The sequence below is a fragment of the Mus caroli genome, unplaced genomic scaffold, assembly GCF_978045245.1.
Source record: "Mus caroli unplaced genomic scaffold, Mus_caroli_1 scaffold_4, whole genome shotgun sequence".
In the NCBI taxonomy this organism is placed as follows: Eukaryota; Metazoa; Chordata; class Mammalia; order Rodentia; family Muridae; genus Mus; species Mus caroli.
Window position 1 is genome coordinate 122,250,581 of NW_028227259.1, and position 21,168 is coordinate 122,271,748.

At 52.4% G+C, this 21,168-nt stretch overlaps 1 protein-coding gene across 1 annotated transcript in view; it reads right to left on the reverse strand.

Annotated features, from left to right (window-relative positions):
* Positions 1-2,429: 2,429 nt before the first annotated feature.
* Fbxw8 (F-box and WD repeat domain containing 8) overlaps positions 2,430-21,168 on the reverse strand; it is an 88,137-nt gene continuing 69,398 nt past the window's right edge. Inside the window, exons 8-11 of the mRNA XM_021162838.3 lie at positions 14,097-14,224; positions 6,217-6,390; positions 4,446-4,556; positions 2,430-4,042 (exon numbers count right to left, since the gene is read on the reverse strand). Coding sequence (XP_021018497.1) covers positions 3,898-4,042; positions 4,446-4,556; positions 6,217-6,390; positions 14,097-14,224 — 558 coding nt within the window. The 3' untranslated portion in view covers positions 2,430-3,897. The remainder of the gene's footprint in view (positions 4,043-4,445; positions 4,557-6,216; positions 6,391-14,096; positions 14,225-21,168) is intronic.

Below are 21,168 nucleotides of genomic sequence, written 5' to 3' on the forward strand. Positions count from 1 at the left end.
TGAACTATCTGGAGCCTGGCTTCCTAGACTCCCTGCTGTGGTGAGGAGGGGGCTGCAGGCTCTGGGCAGCTGCCACTTTGGCATCTCCTGGGCCTGGGTTTCCCGAGACTCTCCCAGTTTGTTTCAGTTGTGTCCTTTCTCAACAAAGGCAGTTCATGAATGTAAAATGTTTTCATAAATAATGGATTGCCTTCCCTAGGCCTGAGCCCGGAGGTATAGCAGGGAAGATGCTGTGATGGATGTTCATCAAGCGTGCTGGCTGGTGCTCCCCTTTGAGGGCCTACTAATGTCTTTGAAGCTCTGGGCACAGCTAATCCAAACAGCTAATTAAAATGAGATCGACTCACTGGGAGCCCAGTCCTTCAGGCCCAGAAGCAAGCTCATTTGTTCACAATGGTGAGGCCAGGCTGCATCCCCACTGTGGAAACCACCAGGAGTACCTACTGCTTGGCTCCCAGCATGCTCTGCAGCTGCCTACCTAGGCAGGATAAAGACCATGAATTGGTGCAAACCTGCTCCCCAGGAGTACAGACTAATTCCTTGGTACCTCCAACCCCTTATGGCCTTGGGGCAGCAGGGGCCGAAGGCTACTGCCCTGGGCAGCCCCACCAGGGGGCCTCCCTCTGTAGGGCAGGGAGGAAGCAGATAGTTTCTTGCAGGCCTGTGTGTAGGTGGGTGGTGCTCCGCCCCTGTGCAGCCAGACCTCCCATCGCTGTGTGACACGAGCCAGACGAGGTGCCTCCATCAGCAGCGTGAAGCAGGCTTTGTGCTAACATTTATTTGGGGACAGGTAAGTACAGGCTCTTCATCAACCACACTGAAGCTGACTCAGTGGCACCCAAGGCTACTGCTGAGGAGCTGGGAGGCCCCAAGGCTGTGGTAGAGAAGCAGGCGGAGCTAGGGTCTCAGTGGCTGGGTGGAGGTCGAGCGTGCTCTCTACTCTGCAGCAGACTGAAAGTGAGATCTACCCTACAGTACTGTCCTGTTACTGACATTTGATTCTAGAGATTGGTCCTCAAACTGAAAATTCTCCTGAGTGGTGGGACACTCAGCAAGTGTGTGTGTGGTGTCACAATGCTCTATTTATAAAGTTGTCCCCTCCCCCAGTTTGGTGGTGGTTGGAGGCTAATGTTTAATCTGGTACTTTCCCCGGAGGGCTGAGTGATACAAACATCATAGACATGGCTGGCTGGATACCTGCAACCTAGTGACACAGAACTTATGGGTAAGAAACAGAGCAAGTCCAGAGCAGCCTGCCACTCTGACCACTTGGCAAACCAGGTTCTTCGAGACGTGAACAAAGCCCCTCTGTTAGGTTCTGGTTCACACTCCTCTGTGCTGTGCTAGGTGGGAGAGGGCAGGCCCTCAGGTCTGATTGCAGTTGACCAGGCCAAGTTCCACTGTGCTGGAAGAGGCCCAAGTTGGTGGAAGGAGAGGCAGAAATGCAAGTCACCTTGAGGTTTGGCAAACACCTGCCATAAAGGCTGTCCTTGTATGCCATGACCTTGAGGGAGCCAATGCCGGAACCAGGCCACTCCCGATGGCATCACTGGCACCTTTGTCTTCAATGAGTGGACAAATGCCAAAAGGGCTTGGGGCAGGAACATGGCCACAGGAGGACTCAGAACTCTGGCCAGGGCAGGGTGGCAAAACAGTAACACTAAGCCAGCAAGGGACAGGCTTGTCCCCACAGGGAAAGTGGGGGGGACTCAAAGGGCCCCTGCCGTGGTGAGAGGCAGAAAAAGTCTGTCTTAGGAAGGGCAGCTGCCACAGCGCAGGCTCGGCTCGGCTGGGCACAGGCTGGTGCTCCTCTTCTGTTCCAGGGAGAAGTTCCCTAGTGCACCTCAGTAGGCAGCATCGGAGGCTGAGCCCAGGCTGCTGCCCAGGAGGGGCTCTGCCACCTCGAACACGGGCAATGCTGGCCAAGTCACCGCAGGAGCCAGGTAACCATCTGGCTTGGCTGTGTGGCCACGGTGCCATGGCCCGTGCCATCTGCTGCTTCAGGCAAGAACCCATGGGTAGTGTCTCCATCTGAGCCACTGTCATGGGGCAGTCATCACCTGAAACCCCTCACTAGGGGAGACTGTTCTTAATCCAAGCAACTAGCTCGTGGTGCTAACCTGCCCTGTAGTAAGTGGACTGGGGCATGCCACCCTTATGGGGGTACCAAGTGCCCCTGCTGAGGGAGGCTGGCAATCCTGTCGCTCAGATGTGGGGGCTGTGTGAAAGACACACAGTACTCTAGACTCTGCCATGGGAACTGCTGTCTGAGCTTCAGGAGCAGCATGTTGCCTGCATGGACAGATAGCCCAGTCTGTGTGCACATGTCATGTTGTGCCCCTGCACCCCCAGCCGGGGGAAATAAACCAGACTACACAGGGCAGAGGAAGACTTCAAATGAGTCCTTACAGGAGCAGCACACACGCTCGTCAGTGTAGAACCTTTAATAACAGAGCAGACGTGGCCGCTTAAGGCAAAAGGCAAGCTGCAGATATGTGTGTGGCCACCCCTGGCTCCCAGGGCTGTGCCCTGGTGTCTTCTGGCTTCAGAGGCAGCACAGGGAGCCAGCCTGTCCCCCACCCTGGGAGCAGGTGCAGTGGCAGGAGCCAACGAGGACAGATGCTAGGAGGGCATGTATGCTTGAAACTACTCTAGTCACCTCTGCTCTTCAGCGGCCTTTCATGGCTGAGAAGCCCAGAAGGGAGCTGACCACACAGCTAATTTCTCTGGCAGAAATGTCTCCAGTGGACAGACAGCTCAGGATTGGGAATGCTCGAGTGAGGACACAGCAAGACCAGGCCAGCAGGGGGCGCCAGCCCAGCACAACAGGGAGGTGAGCTACCCTGGGCACTTCTGCAAGGGGAGAGACCTCAGTGTCAAGATCTGAGATCATGCCACAAACCCACTAGACTCCATCCCAGCACACAGGAGGAGAGCACCAGGGCTGGGGGAGGGCAGTGCACACCCTCTCAGGCCTTCCAGCACCTTTCTGCTGCCAGCCTGGGCTCCACCCCATGGAGCTCCCCCAACCCCTCTTTTTTTCTTGCTCTCAGCAGACCCAATGTGGAGTTTGCCAGCCCACTTGTTTTTTTGAGCTGGTGCTTCCTGGGAGAGGGACTCTGTCTCCTGAGACCTGGTGGCCTCTGTGCAGGCGTGTTAGGTGCCTGGTCTGTGGGGATTCTGAAGAGCTCTGACTGAGTCTCCTGGCCACTATGTGTGGATTTGCCCGTGACACTCTGAAGGCAGAGTGGGTGAGCTATGGCTGCATTTGTCAGGAAGAGACACCACCGGCTAGGCTTGGAGACTGACTCTAACCCCATTCCTGTGCAATGGTCCTTTCCCTCTGCAGGAAGGATGGCTGTCTCCTTCATAGCACATGTACAGGACAGAACAGCTCCTACAGGTAAGGTGGCCCTATAATTATCAATGGTGTGAATCCCAGAGGAAGGGCTGCACTGGAGGGTCCCTGGAGGAGACAGCTTGGAGGCTGACAGCTGGGGAGGCAGCTTGGAGGCTGATGCTTGCCTAAGCGTGTGAGATTCTGGTTCCACCCTCAGCACTACACCCAAGAGACAGTGCAAGTGAAGGCCCCTTGTCCCTGGCCTGTGGAACGAGGGAGGGTGTCACTGCTGCCACAGGCTGAGGGAGAGGAGCCACCCCTGGAAAGGTTAACTCTGAGTCATCAGCCAGTCCTACCAAAGCCTGAGGAGTAAGGAGGAGGAGGTGGAGGAGGAGGAGGAAGGCAGCAATGGAATCCGGTTCTGTACAGGGCAACAGGGCTGTGTGGCCGCAGGCACACAGGACACTGTCCCCAAACTCCCACCATGTGCTGCAGAGCCTCTCTCCAACTCTAACATTTGTAAAACTGCCCTTTCCACGTCTACATGAGGTGACACCCTAAATACTGTCATGGGGGAAAGACAGTGCGAGGTCATAGCTGTATCCAGCCATGATGTCACGGGGTAAGCGGCAGACAGGAAGGGGGCTCTGAAAGGCCAGCTGGTCCACAGCAAATTCATAGGCATGGATCAGGCCGCGATGTCTAGAGGAAGCAGAGATAAGCACCAGTCAGCAAGGCTGCTGTGTGGAGACAGGCATAATCTAGGCTGGCTCTCACTGCGATCACTGCTCTGAGGCCACAGTGTGTCAGATATGCAGACCCCAGGGCTGAGGGGAGTAGGGAGGCCCAGAAGACAGTGTCTCTGAAGAAGCAACTGAAGGGACCTCCGAGCAGAGTCTGCCTGTCAGCTGACATTGTATCTCTGCTGTCCCCAACCTCAGGAGCCGCTGCAGAACTGCAGACAGACACTCGACATGTGCTCCAAATTTCTACAAAGCCAGGACCGTGGTCGATACCCCGAGAGGCCAGTGTGACTGGTACAGAGCAGGGAAATACATGGAGCCATTTCTCAGATTGCGCAAATTCCACCCAACCCCACACTGACCTCCTGTGACAGGCAAAGTTGTCAAGGTCGGAGTTTCGCAGCACCTTCTCGTAGGGCACGTTGGCGGTGATGAGGCTGTGGCTATTGAAGGAGAGATAGCGTACAGGGTGCCTGCGGTGGGAGGAAGAGAGCTGTAAGGTGGGAGCAGCCTTCCTTGGCTGGGCCTGTCAGAACCCTCTAGGCACTTTCCATTATGGAGAAGGAACTGGGCCCAGCTTCAGCTCCAAAGCAGGCACAAGCAAGGCCTGCTCTGGCACCATGTCATTTAGCAAACACACTGCTAACCTCCTATTCTAGCTGCCTGCCTCAACAAGTTGGTGTATTTGGGATATAAGAGCATTCAGCTTGAGACAAACCTACAACATGGCACAGAGAGCCGGCGAGCCATGGGCCAGTTCTTATCCTCAGGGTGATGGCTACAGTTGACAGCATCTGCATCTGGTGAGGCCATACTGTGACCCAGGGGACAACAGAGAGTATAGGCTCCTGAAGATGGGTGCTTGCCCCCAGAGGTTCCACAGTAGTGGGAAGCTAGGGAGCCCACCTCTGCAAAGAGGAGGACTACCACACCCAGGGGGGCTGGCTGAGACCACTAGGGAAGGAGGAGGCCTGTGGCAAGAACAGGCCCTTTGGCAAAAGCACACGAAGGAGAGGGAGCTGGTGAGGGAAGGCAGGCTCAAGACGGGAGCAGACAGCAGCTGCACTAGATGGAGCGTGGGACAGGCACAGGGCGCCTACAGAGAGAAGGCCTTAGTGGGGGTGTGAAGCACAGGGGCCTCCCCTTGGTGGTGAGAAAGATGGGCACTGTCCTGGATGCACAGAAAACCAACTAAAGTACTGGCTTTCCTGAAGTTCGGGCAAATGCTGGTTCCAGTGTGGGACGTTTGAGCTGCCTTTTGGCACCACCTGGTGGCACCATGGTGTATCAGCAGTGAAGTTGGGGAAGGGCAAGGCCAGAGGCAGTGTGGTATGAGGAGGGTGGTGGGGGGTGGTGGGGGAGGGTTCTGATCTGATAAAAGCTGCTAGCCAAAGTATTCACCACCTTGCTGGCCAAGAAGGAACCCAAATTTACTTTGCACCTTTGGGAGTGTTTGTGAAGCCACAGACCTTCACTTAAATAAAGGCAGAGCTGTCTTGGTTTTGTATCCGGTGAAAGCTATGTTATGCTCTCAAGCTGGGCACTTCTACAGCGTCACACCCTCTCATTACAGAGGAGCCAGTGTTCAGCTAGAGGACTCCAGGCTGCTTCTCAAGTCACAACTGAGGCAGGCTCACATGAACAATCACACAGTAGGACTCCTAGAACTCTGTGGCCTGTGCCCAGACAGGATTCTCCTCTCATCACTCCTGCTCACGCTGAGATGAGCCCCCCTTAGCTGAGGCTCACTCAACTTGCACCCCAAGTGCCCTTCCTCACACTGAAGGGAGGCACAGACAGACACATTGAGTCTGGCACATGGGGGAGGGGTTCTGCGCCAACCCATCCTCCTGTACACTGGAAATCAGTCTCCCCAAGCTGGCTCCCTCCTTTCCCTGATAATTAAGATGAAGGCATTCATACGGTAACCTGTGCCACAGTTGTGAGGCCTTCACTGCGTCCTAAGCAGCTAGGATGCTTAGTGAGGGCTGTATCACGGAGAGAGAGGAGCTCATGTCTCGGACTGGTGTCGTTCCAAGCCGAGGTCACCTCTCCGGCAAAAGTGCTTTCAGGAAGGCACAGTGAGGGCATAGGTGGCCTGGAACCACAGTCCGTACACAGGAGTCAGCTTACCTGGAGTGTACCTCCCACAGCTTCTGGTTCATGCGGTAATCCCACACAGACACCAGCCCCTCCTCGCCTCCACTGACAACCTTCCAGTCATCCATCTGGACTGCGGACACCCCCAGCTGATGGGCAGACAGCGACAGGGCGATCTTATCGCTGCGGAGGTCATGGATCCTCACTCTGGAAGAAGAGCACCAGGAGAAGAGGGTAACTGAGGAAGCCTGCAAGAACCAGCACCGCAGTCCCTAGGGCGTCCTGGAGGGAGTCTCCCGGGAGTGGGGGGGTCACCTGCAGTACAGAGGAGTTTTGTCGAGATCAGAAACAAATCTGCCAAAAAGCCAGGCAAGGCAGAAGCAAGCCTGTGCTGTCCAGACCCTGTCTACACTGAAGCAGGCAAGCTGCTCCAGGGCCTGGGACTACGTTAACCTGGAGGTTGTGCCTCCGTCACTGTCCAGGCCCTGAAGGCATCACGGAAACTTGCCTGTTAGTGTGTGGTCACCAGGCACACAAGGTACAAGGATGGGTGTTACAGTTCTGAGCCAGAAGAGCTGGATTTCAGAGCACATTTTTCCAAAAGTTTGGTAAACTTGCCCTTGGGGAGCAGCGGCCAGAGCTAAAGAGAGCTCACTTCCTTTCTACAGACGGTGTTCTATTAAGTTCCTAACTCCCTTTCTTCCCTCTGTTTATCACTTCTCGGGTCCCGGCGTATCTAGATCTGTCCAGGTTTTCTGCTTGTCTTTGTTTCTTTTTTCTTTTCTTCCTTTCTTTTTCTTTTCTTTTCTTTTTTTTTTTTAGTTCACTGTCCAAAATTCAACACTGCTGCTGGGTGAGTGGCTAGGGAAGGAGTCTGGCTCTAGCATGTATCCCTTTCTCCTGACTGCAGATGCAGCACGACTATAGCCTCACATTCCAGCTACCATTGGACCCACCATACCTTCAGTGACTGCCAAGCTAAGGGAAACTGAGAGCTTGCTTGCCTGCCTGCCTGCCTGCCTGCCTGCCTGGTGTCGTCAGGCTGTCAGCCACAGGCTGCATGAGTAGGACAAGACAGGCCCAGAGCCTCTGTTTCAGAAGCCGGGGCAGCCTTCTACCATAGACCACTATCACCCCTGCCTGCCCTGCAGAATCACAGACCTTTTAGACAGAGCTGGGCGGCTGTGGGAGGGGTGAGGCTGCCGCCTTCATTCACAGTGCAGGGGCGCAGGGGCAGTGAGGACATGAACACTACGCTCCTGCTCGCAAATAGCCATCCATCTTCCAGAATGAAGACACCGACCCTGACCACGAACTTTATGAGACGGCATGGCCAGCAGTGGGAAGAGTGGAGGCAGGGGCATCACACTGAAGGGAGGCCCTGGGTTAGTGCTAGTGAACACTGATCAGAGTAAAGCATACATATGGGAGGATGCCACTTTAAACATGGGAGCACGCAAGAAGTCTTCAGCAGCCCGAGGGAGGAGGAAGGCCCAGTTAAGGAGTGATCATTAGGCTGACAGGGAAATGAGACTCCCTGGATGTGAATGACTGGATGGGGTGGGATGTCGTAATTAACTGCACCACATGAGGCCACCACAGGACAAGCCAACAGTGGACCATGGGGCGACGTGCAGATCTCTACCTGCTCAAATGCAGGTGCAGATGGACCACGGGGACAAGAACTGCCCAACTGTGACAGTGATCGTGGACCAGGGTCAGGGGTGAGTAGGGACAGGGAGCCACCACAGGGCTACATAGAGGCTACCACACTGGCTTCAGGGTGCAAAGTTGCAAAGTAGACTTCCCATAAGCACAGTTCAGAAGTTAAATGCTAACAGCAGTTCCTTGGAAGGGAAAATGTAACCAGAGCCCTAAGGGAGGTTTTTACTTTATTCAAGGTACTACCATGCTGTTTAAAAATCAGGCCTCAGAGGATGTTGGCTTTGCCCTGGTACCACATACATATACACACTCAATTTGTTTCAGACAGTTTACTGGTTTCTTGGCCACCATGAAGTAGGTAGGTAAAATGTGAAACAATGGAGGTTGAGATCCCAGCACCAGGGAGATGAAGGCAGGAGGACCAAGAGTTCAAGGTGATTCTTGGCTATGAGGCTACAACAAAGCAAGCTCAATATCGGCCCCGGGTATAAGAAATTCTGCTGTGAAAGCACACCAACAACAGAACAACAGATGACCACAGTCCTGGGGGCGGGGGTGATGGAGGCTGCATGGTAAGATGGGAGTGCAGACTCACTCCCAGTCTCACGCATGACTGCCTGGCTTCAGGTCTCTATAGGCAGAGAAACCCAAGGCTGTTGGGGACCCAGGAGAGAGCCTCAGGCTGGAACCCTAAACAGATGGAGGTGGATGCTTCCCTGCACAAGCTGGCTAGTAAGATCTACCAGGACCCCTCTGTGAGTATAGTACAGCTGTTATGAATACAAGGGCAAGCACCTTTGGTCCATTAGTTCAAAGCTTGCTGTCTTTTTGTGCTGTGTCTACAACAGCACAACAGTACCAAACAAGACAACACACACTAGAGACACCACAGTCAGGTTTGCTAGGGGCTCAGAAACCAGCCCACACATAGAACCCAGTTTTGAGACCTCTGGCTTGTCTCAGAACTCATGCTGCTGTGTCCTGTCCACTCAAACCATCACATTCACACTAGAAAGCAGGTATCAGCCCAGATCACCTGACAGTGTGCAGTACCAACCCACACGGCAGCAGCTCTGGCAGAGCCGGCAGCTTCGGCACTCAAACTGCACACTCCATACTGGGAGACAGGTAGCCCAACAAATGGGGAGAGACACATGCCAGGTCCACCGAGTCCAGGACAAGAAGGGGCCAATGGTAAAAACTGCGAATCCTCATCTAGTGAGTATCACCACTTTGCCTGCTGAAAGAAAAATAATTGGTCTGAAAGCTGTAATTGTCGTATGTTTAATATTCATGGATGGGCCTGGAGGACAGCCCCAACACTCCCTCTCTGCAGCCCTTGCTAATGAAAACCCAACCATAGGAGGCGGCTTTAGCCCGCCAATTAAAACAAAAGACACCAGAACCTTCCAAAGACTCCAGCAGAGGAGCATCCATCTGATGGGCAGGAAAACGCGCTGGAACGGAGAGGGAGGCACGCTCTGGTTGGTCCTGTGCGAAGAGCTCTGAATAACTCATTATAATCCTTGCAGATGGAGTGAGCGCAATGTTCGCGCCCTGCACGCTCCCTGGCAGCAGGCAGCACACATGAGCACACCACAACTCTCTGTGTGCTGGGCAGGAAGGAAGCGAGGAGACTCTTTAATTGGGGGTCACACCTTGGGGCGTGCTTCCTATTGGTTTGGACTCAACAGTCCTGCATGATAACAAGGCAGACTGTGGAGGCAAAGCTGGCAATGTTCAGACTCTGGGTTGGCTGTTCTTCAGGAAGAATCTACACTTGGCTGCATTTCTATCTAGGAACTAGAGGTAAATGTATGGAAATATAAAATTATGACTACGTCAGTTGGGAAAACTGGTATTTTGAAAGGGTTAGCACACACTTCTGTCTGGCCGTGCTGTACCTGAGCCGTGGAGGAGGCTGCACACAAGTACATATGTAGAGCCCACACCTCACCCACACCGCACCGACAGCCTTCCGCGAATGTCCAAGCTCAGAGCAACCGAACCCTTGTGTCTGCAGGCGGACGTGTCCAGCTCTGTCCAGCTGGGCTAAGCTTAGCACGCTCTGTGTGAGCAGCAACCCTGCTGTGTGGTCCTGAAGCTCTTAGCACCCAACTGCTCTGACTCAACTAAAGCCCAAACTCTGTGGCTCACAAAAAGCCAGCCTGGGACACTGTCTGGGACAGCCCTGCTGGCCACAGCAGCAGAGCTGGAAGCACAGAAGCCGGAAGCTTGTTGTGTGTACACTGAGGGCGAGGCTCAGCAAGGGTGATGCCTGCAGCAGCCTGGTGACTTGACTTTCATCCCTGGAAGCTTAGTGAGGGTGTAAGGAGAGAACCAATGCCACAGTTGTCCTCAGCCCTCCAAATGCACACTGTGGCCCGTGCACCCCATCATCATGTATACACACAATACGTTTACAAATACTATATTTAAAAATATTACAGACTGTTTGCATACCTATGTTGCACATTTTTGTTTTGTTCTTTTAAGATTTTATGTTGGATTGTGTGTCTGTGTGCATTTCTGTACAATGCGAGTGCAGGTGCCTGCAGAGGCCAGAGCGGGGAATCTGGTCCCCTGAGCTGGAGTTACAGGCAGTTGTGAGCGCCTGATGTGGCTGCTGAGAATCAGACCGAAGGCCTCTGGAAGGGCCTCATGTGCATGCTCTGAACAGCTGGGCCATCCTGCTGGCCCACTCTCACAGAGAGCTTCACTGTACAGTCCAAGCTGTCCTGAGACTTGGGCCTCAACCTCCACATGGTGACTCCACAGCCAACCCCTCCATCCACATCGAACACTGAGCAAGACTGGCTCTGGAATGTACCTATCCAGCGCATCCTAACCAAACAATGCAGGAAGCTCAGCCCAACAGGGAAGACTAAACCACAGGGCAGACCTGCAACGGGAACACACTCCATTTTTATGGTCAGTTCATACAAGGAAGGAATGAACAATCTTGTCATCGAACGGTATTAAGACAACTGTGCACAAAGCTAGACTCCACCTCACACTGTACCCAAACTACCTGACAGGACACTGGACCCAAACTACCTGACAGGACACTGGACCCAAACTACCTGACAGGACACTGGACCCAAACTACCTGACAGGACACTGGACCCAAACTACCTGACAGGACACTGGACCCAAACTACCTGACAGGAGGTCATACTCTTCAAATATAGGGGATTAAACTGTGAGAGTCCAGAACACAGATCAACAACCCTGGATTAGGAACCATTTCTTACAAATGCATGCTAGCACAGGCAATGAAGAGAAAATCAGATAAATCCCACTGGACCAGCATTGAAATCTTATGCTGTAGAGCACACTGTCTGTCAGCAGTGAGAGCACCCTGTGCTGTAGAGCACACTGTCTGTCAGCAGTGAGAGCACCCTGTGCTGTAGAGCACACTGTCAGCAGTGAGGGCACCCTGTGCTGTAGAGCACACACACTGTCTGTCAGCAGTGAGGGCACCCTGTGCTGTAGAGCACACTGTCTGTCAGCAGTGAGAGCACCCTGTGCTGTAGAGTACACTGTCTGTCAGCAGTGAGAGCACCCTGTGCTGTAGAGTACACTGTCTGTCAGCAGTGAGAGCACCCTGTGCTGTAGAGTACACTGTCTGTCAGCAGTGAGAGCACCCTGTGCTGTAGAGTACACTGTCTGTCAGCAGTGAGAGCACCCTGTGCTGTAGAGTACACTGTCTGTCAGCAGTGAGAGCACCCTGTGCTGTAGAGTACACTGTCTGTCAGCAGTGAGAGCACCCTGTGCTGTAGAGTACACTGTCTGTCAGCAGTGAGAGCACCCTGTGCTGTAGGGTACACTGTCTGTCAGCAGCCCTCAGCTCCAAGTCTGCCTCTGGCAGCATGTGAGTATGCTCTACTCTAGACCCTGGCTATCACTGACGATGGACATGCAGTTTAAGAGGCCACGGGGAGGGGTCTCACTGGACACAGCCCTGTGCCAACAGCTACAAGTTTCCTCCACTCACTGCCAGACATGGAGGCTCTGGCTGCAGTTTGCTGCCCTTAGTCTGACTGCCAGCAAACCCACAGATGAAATCATAAAACCAAGCCCCTCTCTGCGACGGCAGTCAACCCTGATGGACTACAGCAAAACACCCTGGGGAAGTGGCTGCATCAGGAGGCTTCCCTCTGTCCAGTGTTTCCTTGCGGCCCTGCCCTGAACAGGCCACTTTCCTGGAACTGAATGAGCTTCACGCCCTCTGATTCCTCAGGAGAGCAGAGCAGACTGATGACTTGGGGCTGGGAACAAGGTATCCACGTTACTATCCTAGCTGTTTGGCAGGCTAGCCTGAGAATGTACAAGAACTTACCAATAGGCCTTACATATGTTTCACTTCTTCCATAGAAACTACACACTGGAGAGGGAAGGACTGAGTATCTAGACTTTCAGGTGAACTGGGGCTTGGCTTTTCCTCCAAAGGCTAACTGTAAGCCCTCACTGGAGAGAAGTGAGCCCAGGCCTGTAGCTTGGGTTTCTTCTAAAGAGTGGGGGCATCCAGGCTAACTCTCAGGAGCTCTGTCCCTGCCTGTCACCTGTTGACTGATGGTATGCTGGGAACCTGGGACCTCCCTGTTTTATTTAAAAAATTCAGTTCCCCTACAATAAACAGATTTCTCAAAATTAAACTTGGGCTTCACACAGGCCAGGCAGTGCCTCGAGTGAGGAGATAGATATAACCTGGAGTAAAAGGCAGCTTTCCTGAGAACACCTACATGTCCTGGATGACGGCTGACAGCGGCTGTGACATCCTGGAGCTCTCTGGGCTAAGGTCATCACATACAAGGAGCTCCTCTGCTTTGCAGCAGGGCTCTTGTTTCCTGCCAGCACCAAGAAGCTCACAATGAACATACATTCTGGCCAGGGTCCACAGCTCCAGGCCTGAGACATGGAGGTCCCTGAGAGCTCCTGACATTTGCTCCACTAGTAAACAGCTGAGACTGTCAGCTCAGATCACAGGGACTGATCAGGTTCCCTGGCCACACACGGGAGCTACTTGCCTAGGTAGTGGTGGTGGTGTGTGTATACAGGATCTCAGTATGTACCCTTCACTGGCCTACACCTCACTGTGTAGACCAGCTTGGTTTTGAACTCACAGGGATCCGCCTGCCTCTTCCTCCCAAGTGCTAAGTTAAAGGTGTGACCCACCACTATGCCTGGCATGCCTCATTTTTGTTTTAAACATGGTTTTTGGGATCTACCTGTAGGTCCTGTTTGCCCAGCAGTCATTTACTGACTGAGCCACCTCTCCAGCCCCCCAAGCCTTAGCACAGCAACCTCAGAGCTCTATGCAAGCCCTACTCTGCGTCTCTGAGGAGCCCTGTGAGCCAGAGACTGAGTGCCTTCTCCCTGGGCTCCTTTCCTGTAGGTGGGGGCGGGGCTTATGGGTGAGGTTCAGGGTTGGAAAGAGTGTGTGATCCAGCAGTCATTTCTGCAAGCTGCTCCTCTACTGGGACAGAGCTTTGGGACTTGGCACAGAGAAAGGCCCGCCTCAGAGCTGATACCCACAGCCGATGCTCGGCACCTGCAGCCCCGGCCGGGCCCAGGGGAGGGGTGCCAGCAGCCTTGGCCCCCATCCAGTCTACCTCTCTCTGGGGCACTGGAACAGACACAGCAGGTAACTAGCCAAAAAGCAGAGAGAAAGCAAAGGAGAAGACAGGACAAGGGGGAGAAAACGAAAATCTGGACCGGAAGGGTCTTTCAAACACTTTAATCCTGCAGTGAGAAAGGCTGGCACGGGCCTGTGTGCCGGGGAAACTGACTTCCTCAGCCAACGTGTTAAAGAGAAGGCCGCTAATCAGCGAAATACAAAGTGGAATCTGTTCCCATCAAGTCTCTTTCCTGTCACCAGGGGGACACACAGCGCTCTGAAATACAGTCTTGGCCTCTTTTGGCAGACAGCCCTATTGTGATGAACACAGCCCGTCCCTTAGGTTATTGTTTTTAATGCTGGAAAGTGAGCTTTTCAGTGCCAAACAAATCCTGCAGCAGGGGACAGAAGATATTCCAAGTCATCTCTCTGGACCAGCCACCAACTGCCTGCAGAGGGAATGGTCCTGGGGTGCTTCAGCAGCCGAGTGGATGTGCAGCAGGTCCAACCATTACCTAATGTGAGGCTGCTCCAAGTGCAGAGGATGGGGCTGGGCCTGAGGGCAAGGCGGAAGCACGAGGCACTCACAGCTAAGGGCCAAGAAGATGGCACTTCAGCCCTGACCTACCTCCTGTCCATGTTGCCGCTGACCATGAGGTTGGGAGGGCTATCCCGGATGTTGACACAGGTAAAGTCTCCAAGTGCATTGCCCAGCTTCGAGAGGCAGCGCTCTGCTTCCAGGCTGTACACCAGGATCTGAGGAGGAAGAAACACAGGGTGTCAGTCCCAGAGGTAAGGGGACATTATCCACTTTCCACTGTGCCACCGTTGAGGAGTGCACTTCCCTCTGTCCCCAGAAGACGGTTTGCAGCCAATGGCTTGGATAGTTGCAGGCCACTGAAAGTAGAGGGACACGGCCAATCAAGTGACAAAAGACCAAGAGGGGTTAAGCAAAGAGTTCCTGGGCAAAAGCAGGAGACAGACGGATGGGCAGCAGTCAGCCAGCCAGCTTTCCCCACACAGCTCAACTGAACGCTAGCCCACACACCTGTTTTAAGGAACAGAAGCAACAAGTCACTGGCTTCTGATCTGGGCTTAGCTGAAGAGCTTACAGGAGCTGAGGGAAGCATAATGCAGACACCATGACATGGCATCTCACACTGAGCCACACTCCAACAGCACCTTCTCCCCACTCTCCCCTCTGGGGCTGGGAATTTGGTTCTGGGGTGTCAAAGCTAGCGAGACGATGGCTGCAGGCTCTGGACACTGTCCCCCTCCTGGACGGTTGTGCCTCTTCCTCTACAGAGGAGAATGAAGGACGGATCACACAGACACCTCCTGGAGTCAGGCCCTGAGTCAGGGTTTGGGTTTGGTTTTGTTTGTTTGTTTTTTTTGAGACAGGGTCTCACTATGTAGCCCTGGATGTCCTGGCGTTGTAGACCAAGCTGGCCTTGGACTCACAGAGATGTACTTCCTTCTGCCTCCAGAGTACATACACCACCATAGCCTGTTGTCCAGTTAGGTTTTTAATGAAAGACATTTCTGGCTGAACTGGGCAGCATTCTGTGAACAGGGCACAGGTCTTCTCACTACACGTGCACTGACTTCTGCTGAGCACACAGTGAGCACTTTGGGTTTGCAGAGCAACTCTATGGCACTCCAACAGAGGGGGTGCTCCTCTGGCTAACCCAGTCACTTAGCACTTATGAGCGGACACTGTAGCGGTCCACGCTACATCATCTCCACTGTGGAACCATCAATCTCATGGTGGCACACATTTCTAACACCTGAACCTTCAGGAGTCTGTGGACGTCTAACACCACGGTCGGGGTAGTTACCTCCTGCTGAAAGACTGCGGCAGAAAGCACAACTCCTTCTCAACACCTAATCCACAAAACAAGATGCAGCAAACAAGAAAAGTTCCAGAGAGAGAGGCGAGTGTGTTTGTTTGCTTGTTTGTTTGTTTGTTGTTTAAAACAGGGTCTCACTGGGTACTCCTGGCTATCCTGGGATTCAGTGTATAGATCAGGCTGGCCTCCAACTCAGAGACTCACCTGCCTCTGCCTCCTGAGTGCTGAGATTAAAGGCATGCGCTATGCTTGGCTCCTGACAAGAATGTTTTAAACAATTTAAAAATAACTAAGATGGTGCTGTTTCCAATACAGACATGATCAAATTGATCTTCAGCAGCTGAGCTGGACACTATTACAGGAGGCTTCTGGAACGAGGAACAGTGAAAACCAGCCACCTGATGGTGTGCTTGGACAATGTTCCCAGTGCTAAGTAGCAGCTCTGAGGTAAGGTGTTCCAGGTGTGGCCCTGCTCTGCGCATGCACAGAAATGCCACTGCAGTCCCAACCCAGTACAGCTTCTGTGTAACAATTTTAAAAGATCTATTAATTTTCTAAAAACGAAACCATTCTGGATCTGATTATCATCACAGAGATTTCAATACTTTGGACTGACATTTTTGTTTCTATAGCACACCAGCGTGCACAGCAGGCAGGCGGGCCTTCAGTGGCAGAGGGAGAAGCACAAAAGAGGCTCACACACCAGCAGCAGCCGCCACCTCCACTTTCTTTTAGTTCCTTTCTGACAAGTGGATGAATCATCTCTGAGTGATGTGCAGAGATAATCCCCACCAAAAGGCCTCTGCAAATTCCTCATGAAGACATCCAAGTCAGCAGTCAAGTAGTTCTAAAGTGCTCAATAATTCAACGGATCAGAACTACCCAAAGAGAACCTTTACCATTGCGCTTAGTTAAAGACCACAGAGATTGGAAAACACACTCCCATCTCCAAGGCAGGTCTTCCACGCTACAAGTCCCTTAACGACCTTTACCATGGCCCCCTCCCTCCCACACTCTCTCTCTTTTAATAAGGTTGAGCAAATGGGACTTCATTTGATCTGATTGCCACAGCCTAGTGACATCAATTATTCATGCTCACACTCCCTCTTGTTAAGACCATGCATTAGACTAATTTTTCTCTTTATTGCCCTGGTTGGGTGAGTCTTAACCCACGACCACTTGAGTTGTTCTCAGAGGTGTTCAGAGATGCTTGAGAGAAGGGGAAACTCCCCCCAGCGACAATGTGGGAGCAGGTGCTCTGCACTAATGTGGCCGCCGAGTCAATAGATTAGCGGAGCATCAAATGCAGGTTCAGCAGTGTTAGCAGCAACCACGGTGTAGGCAGACGTGTGCTGCCATCCGCTGAGTCTCCAGGACAGCTGCAGGCGACGCACTGTGAGCTCTCATTCTCCCTTCTGTAGTGCAGGTGGACTGGGACCCTCTGGGAATGAGAGCTGCATTGTCATAAGGGACCAGGCAGCAAATTTTCTATTTCTGTTTACGTCCCCATCAGAAAGATTACGTTGTTTCTGAGAAACACAGCTTCAGAATCCTAGCTGTCAGCTATTCTGACTGTCCTCAAGTCTACTTTTAAAGACACGCTTTATATATAAGGCCTCTTATAGTTAAGGTTTAACAATAAAATATATAACAGAAGAATGTGGTGGCCCACTGCGGCCCATCTCCAGGAACAAGCCACCCTGAACAGTCTGGTAATAAATGCATAGATTTTTAGTTTAAAGGTCTGTCTCTCTTGCTCTGTATGTGCAAAACATATATAAGAACGGCTAGGAGAGCTTCCATGATGAATACATAATTCCATTCTGATAAATAAGTTGTTTCTATCTGGTTCTTGATAAATCATTCAACGGTCGGGTGACAAACATTTACAAATCATCTTCTTTGTAGCAGGCACTGGAGTGAACGGGTGTGGCAGCCAACATACTGCCAGATGAAAGAGTCATATCTGTGCTAGCTGCTGCTGGCCCAGCTGGCCCACTCTTCCCCACGTGGGACCTGCCTCTTCTGGGATCACAGAGCCATCGTAATGCAGTGTCTTAGCAGCTGATGTCTCAAGCAGGAGGAGGGCCATAGTATTAGGAAGGAGATGGCCACAGGTCCAGCATCTAGAAAGCATCAGCAACTCCTCTAGGTGAGGTGGCCTGCATCTTCTACATGTGACCAGGTCTGTTGAGGGTGCCTAGAGGTTATGGCTTTCCAGACAAATCATGATGGAAGTGCCAGAAGGTAGCTACTACCCTCACAGTGAGGTCAGCTGATTGCCATCCCCTTCTCCTCTCCACTCTGAGAAATCAGGATTCTTCTAACCCTGGGGCTGACATCACCCATCTGTAAGCATGAACCACCAACAAACAGAGATGCCTATGAAGAGCTTGGAGCTCTGCTGACAGAACTGGGGTTGTGTTCTGATGAACAAGGAATACAACTCTGACTTTAATTTTACCAAAACTTCAGAGAGTGACTGGATCCCCTCCTTGGAGCCTCAGGCTGCTTCATCAGCGGGCGTGGTCAGCAGTGAAGTTTTTCCCCACAACAGCAGCATTGTAAGAACCTTTTGAAGTGAAGAGAATTTGCCTGCTTCCCTTTAAACAACGGGTGTCCTGAAAGGGGATGGAAGACATTCCAAAGACACAGAGGGAGGGAAGGCCTGACCCAAGGACTGCAGACACACTTACCCCTCCCTCCCATCACCACCAAATACACTCTGCTCTCTGTGGGAAAGGCTCAGGCAGAAGCCAGCTATGAACAGAGCAAGCCAGCCTCACGCTCTGCATCTGCACCCAGTCAAGTGTGTTCTGCTCTCTCCACCACCACACATCTCACACGTGTGCTGCATCTGGTGTTCCCAAGTGCCACCCTGAACTGTGTCATCTGCTTGCCGCTCTCAAACACTGAGAGGAAAAGAGTCCCAAGACTGTCTGGAATGCCAGGTGCAGCTTTGTTACCCTCGCACTTACACAGTGGAGCGCTTCCTTAACTGGGGAGGGGGAGGTGCTGTATGGTCCCCAGAGCAGAAATGCTGCTGCCCACCTTGGATGCAACGCTCAGCATGACCAGCGCATATCAGACGCCATGGTCCTTATGTGGGCCTGCATCTGGCTGGGTGCATGCTTTTGTAATTAGTGATAATTGGTTCAGACAGGGACCAAGGAAACCTAGAGTTCACTCCAGTTCGGGCCTTTCCTTTACTACTTAACACTTCCTTCCACCACCCCCCACCACCCCAGGTGACCTGCAGTTTATACAAGAGCCTCTTCATCCTGCCTAGGCAGAAGCCCCAGAGTACACCACCAGCCCTGTGGGTTCTCTTGCTATCTGATGAGGCGGCAGGCCGGTATGCCTGGTAGAAAGAAAACTTCTCAAAGTGCAACTCAAGTCGGCTCCAGATGGCCCTTTGCACACTCTATTTACCACAAGGGAAGTGGTACAACCCACAGGAGCCCAAAATGAAGAGAGCACTGAGATTGCAAAGGAGTCTGGGAACCTGCCAGGGGCTGCTCTGGGGACCCCTGACCATGTCAGGTAGGGACCCAGTGTTTGTCAGCACAGAGGACATGACAACTGAGATCTTTGCATAAAGCTGTCTGTGGACCTTAGATAGCTGGTGGGGTGAAGGTGAGACCTGCCCTGGTGCAGCCCAGCTCAGCCCAGCTCAGGAGCACAATGCTCCCACACTACCTGCAGCCACCCAGACCTCTGTGGTACCTGAAAACCAATACCAGCTATAACAATAAACACAGAAAGAAGCAGGGACGGGCTTCTGAAGCAGTGACAGTTTCAGGTTAAGGAGAGTCGGCTGCATCCAGCCTGGAGTCGGCTTGTGCAGTCACCTACTGTGCGGCAGGGCAGGTAGCAGCAAACTGAGTACATTTAAGAAAGTGAACTCAGAATTTCTAAGATTCACAGTTGATGGATGAGTTAAGCAAAGACTGAGGGCAACCCAGGAAGACCCCATGAGCTAGAAACGAGATCTGAGCAGTTCCTTAGAACACACTGCAGACACACAGACGGGACTGAGGCCGGATTACTGCGTTGGTCCAACACACATCTAACCTGAGCTCCACAGAGCGAACAGAGAAGCTTTCAACAGACACTGAGTGCTTGCAATGAACACAAACCCACACATGGATGCTGAAGTGAAAGCATAGAACATGAGACAAGTGCTGAGCTTAGAGGTTCCGCCCTGCTTCTGACACAGGGCTCTGTTGGTCCGAGGCTGGCTCAGAGCTGGAGGATAGGGCGTTCCAACAGAAAAGGGAGACGAGTCCTCAGAGAATGAACAGTCACAGCCACAGCCACCTTTGTTTGCACCAGCGTCAGTGGATGTCAAAACCAGCAGTATCTTCACGGGACTGAGCAAACACTGTCAACATAGAACCCCAGCAATCTAGCCAGGTTGTCCTCAAGAGGGCCAGCGAAATGAGGGCGTTTCAGTTAGAACGGCAGCCTGGGCCTCACTGACAAAGTGAACGAACTGAAAACCACTCCAGCCAAAGTCTGAGCGGTTGGGAGAAGTGACTCAAGGAACTGCAGAGAAAGAACACACTGGCCCCACACAGCGAGGCGTCAGCAGGAACAGAACAACTCCAGCCCCTATTCCAGTGCAATGGCAGAAGGGAAGGAAATGTCCCAGACCCACCAGATGCCAGCCACACAGGGTGAACATGGGCTACTTCTCTGGATTCCAGAGCAGTACCTGGCTGTGCACCAGATGAAATAGATGAAGCATGCGGCCCCCACACACTGTCTGACCATGGTCACAAGGGACACTGTTTCAGAAAGACAGGCTTAAATAAATAAAATTAAATAGAAGGAGGAGGAGAAGAAGAAGAGGAAGAAGAAGAAGAAGAAGAATTATTTCTGCTGAAGATGCCTGCTCTAGAAGGGAAATTCAGGACAAAAAAAAGAAAGAAAGAAAGAAAGAAAGAAAGAAAGAAAGAAAGAAAGAAAGAAAGAAAGAAAGAAAGACAGGCTTTGAGTGCGACCACGAGCACACGGTTCTGCCCCACAGTGCAGCTCTGCAAAGACGGCCACCAACACTCATTTTTGTAAACAGAAAAGACAGGAAGGGAAAGAATAACAACTGCTACATTTCACCACAAAGCAAGGTGCGCAGGCTGCTCACACACACACACACACACACACACACACACACACACACACACACACACGGCTAAGTGAGTGGTCCGGGGACTTCACAGATGAGCTCAGATTTAAAACAAAGGATGAGGAAGATGGACAACTGGGGAGGGCAAGGAGGCTGGGAAAAAGTAAATCACATACAAAACAGCCGATAAAAAATAAAAAAGCAGTTAATATACATGAATAATGGATGTCTGATTTAAAAGCAGTTTACTCTGATATGATGTAATTTTTTGACAAGCAGCCAGAGAGACGATTTTAAGTCCTTGCCAGAGATAAGTCATAGCGTGAGGCCTGGCGCAGCCATGTCTGTGAACATGTGGAGAATGACTTTCACCACCGGCTCCAAGGTGACTTAACTGTTGGCAAACAGAAGCTGCCTTTCAGGTGCCCCAGCAGCCCCCTGCCTGAGGCAGCGCTTGAAGAGATGGCTCCCTGACATGAGCACAGCCCCCTGAAAACAGCCCCCCAACAGCTTCCATGACAGGCTCTGGCACTGTCCGCGCTCCCTCACACAAAGGAGAAGCAGCCTGGCCGCTCTTGGGCCTAAGTTTTAATTGGAGTGACAAACCCACAAGGCCAAGATATTTCAGGGACAGGACGGTGTTGCTGAGTGTCGCCAGGCACTGGGTAGGCAAGGCCTACACACTCCCTACCACGTGCCAATGCACCTGCAACCCTGGTTGT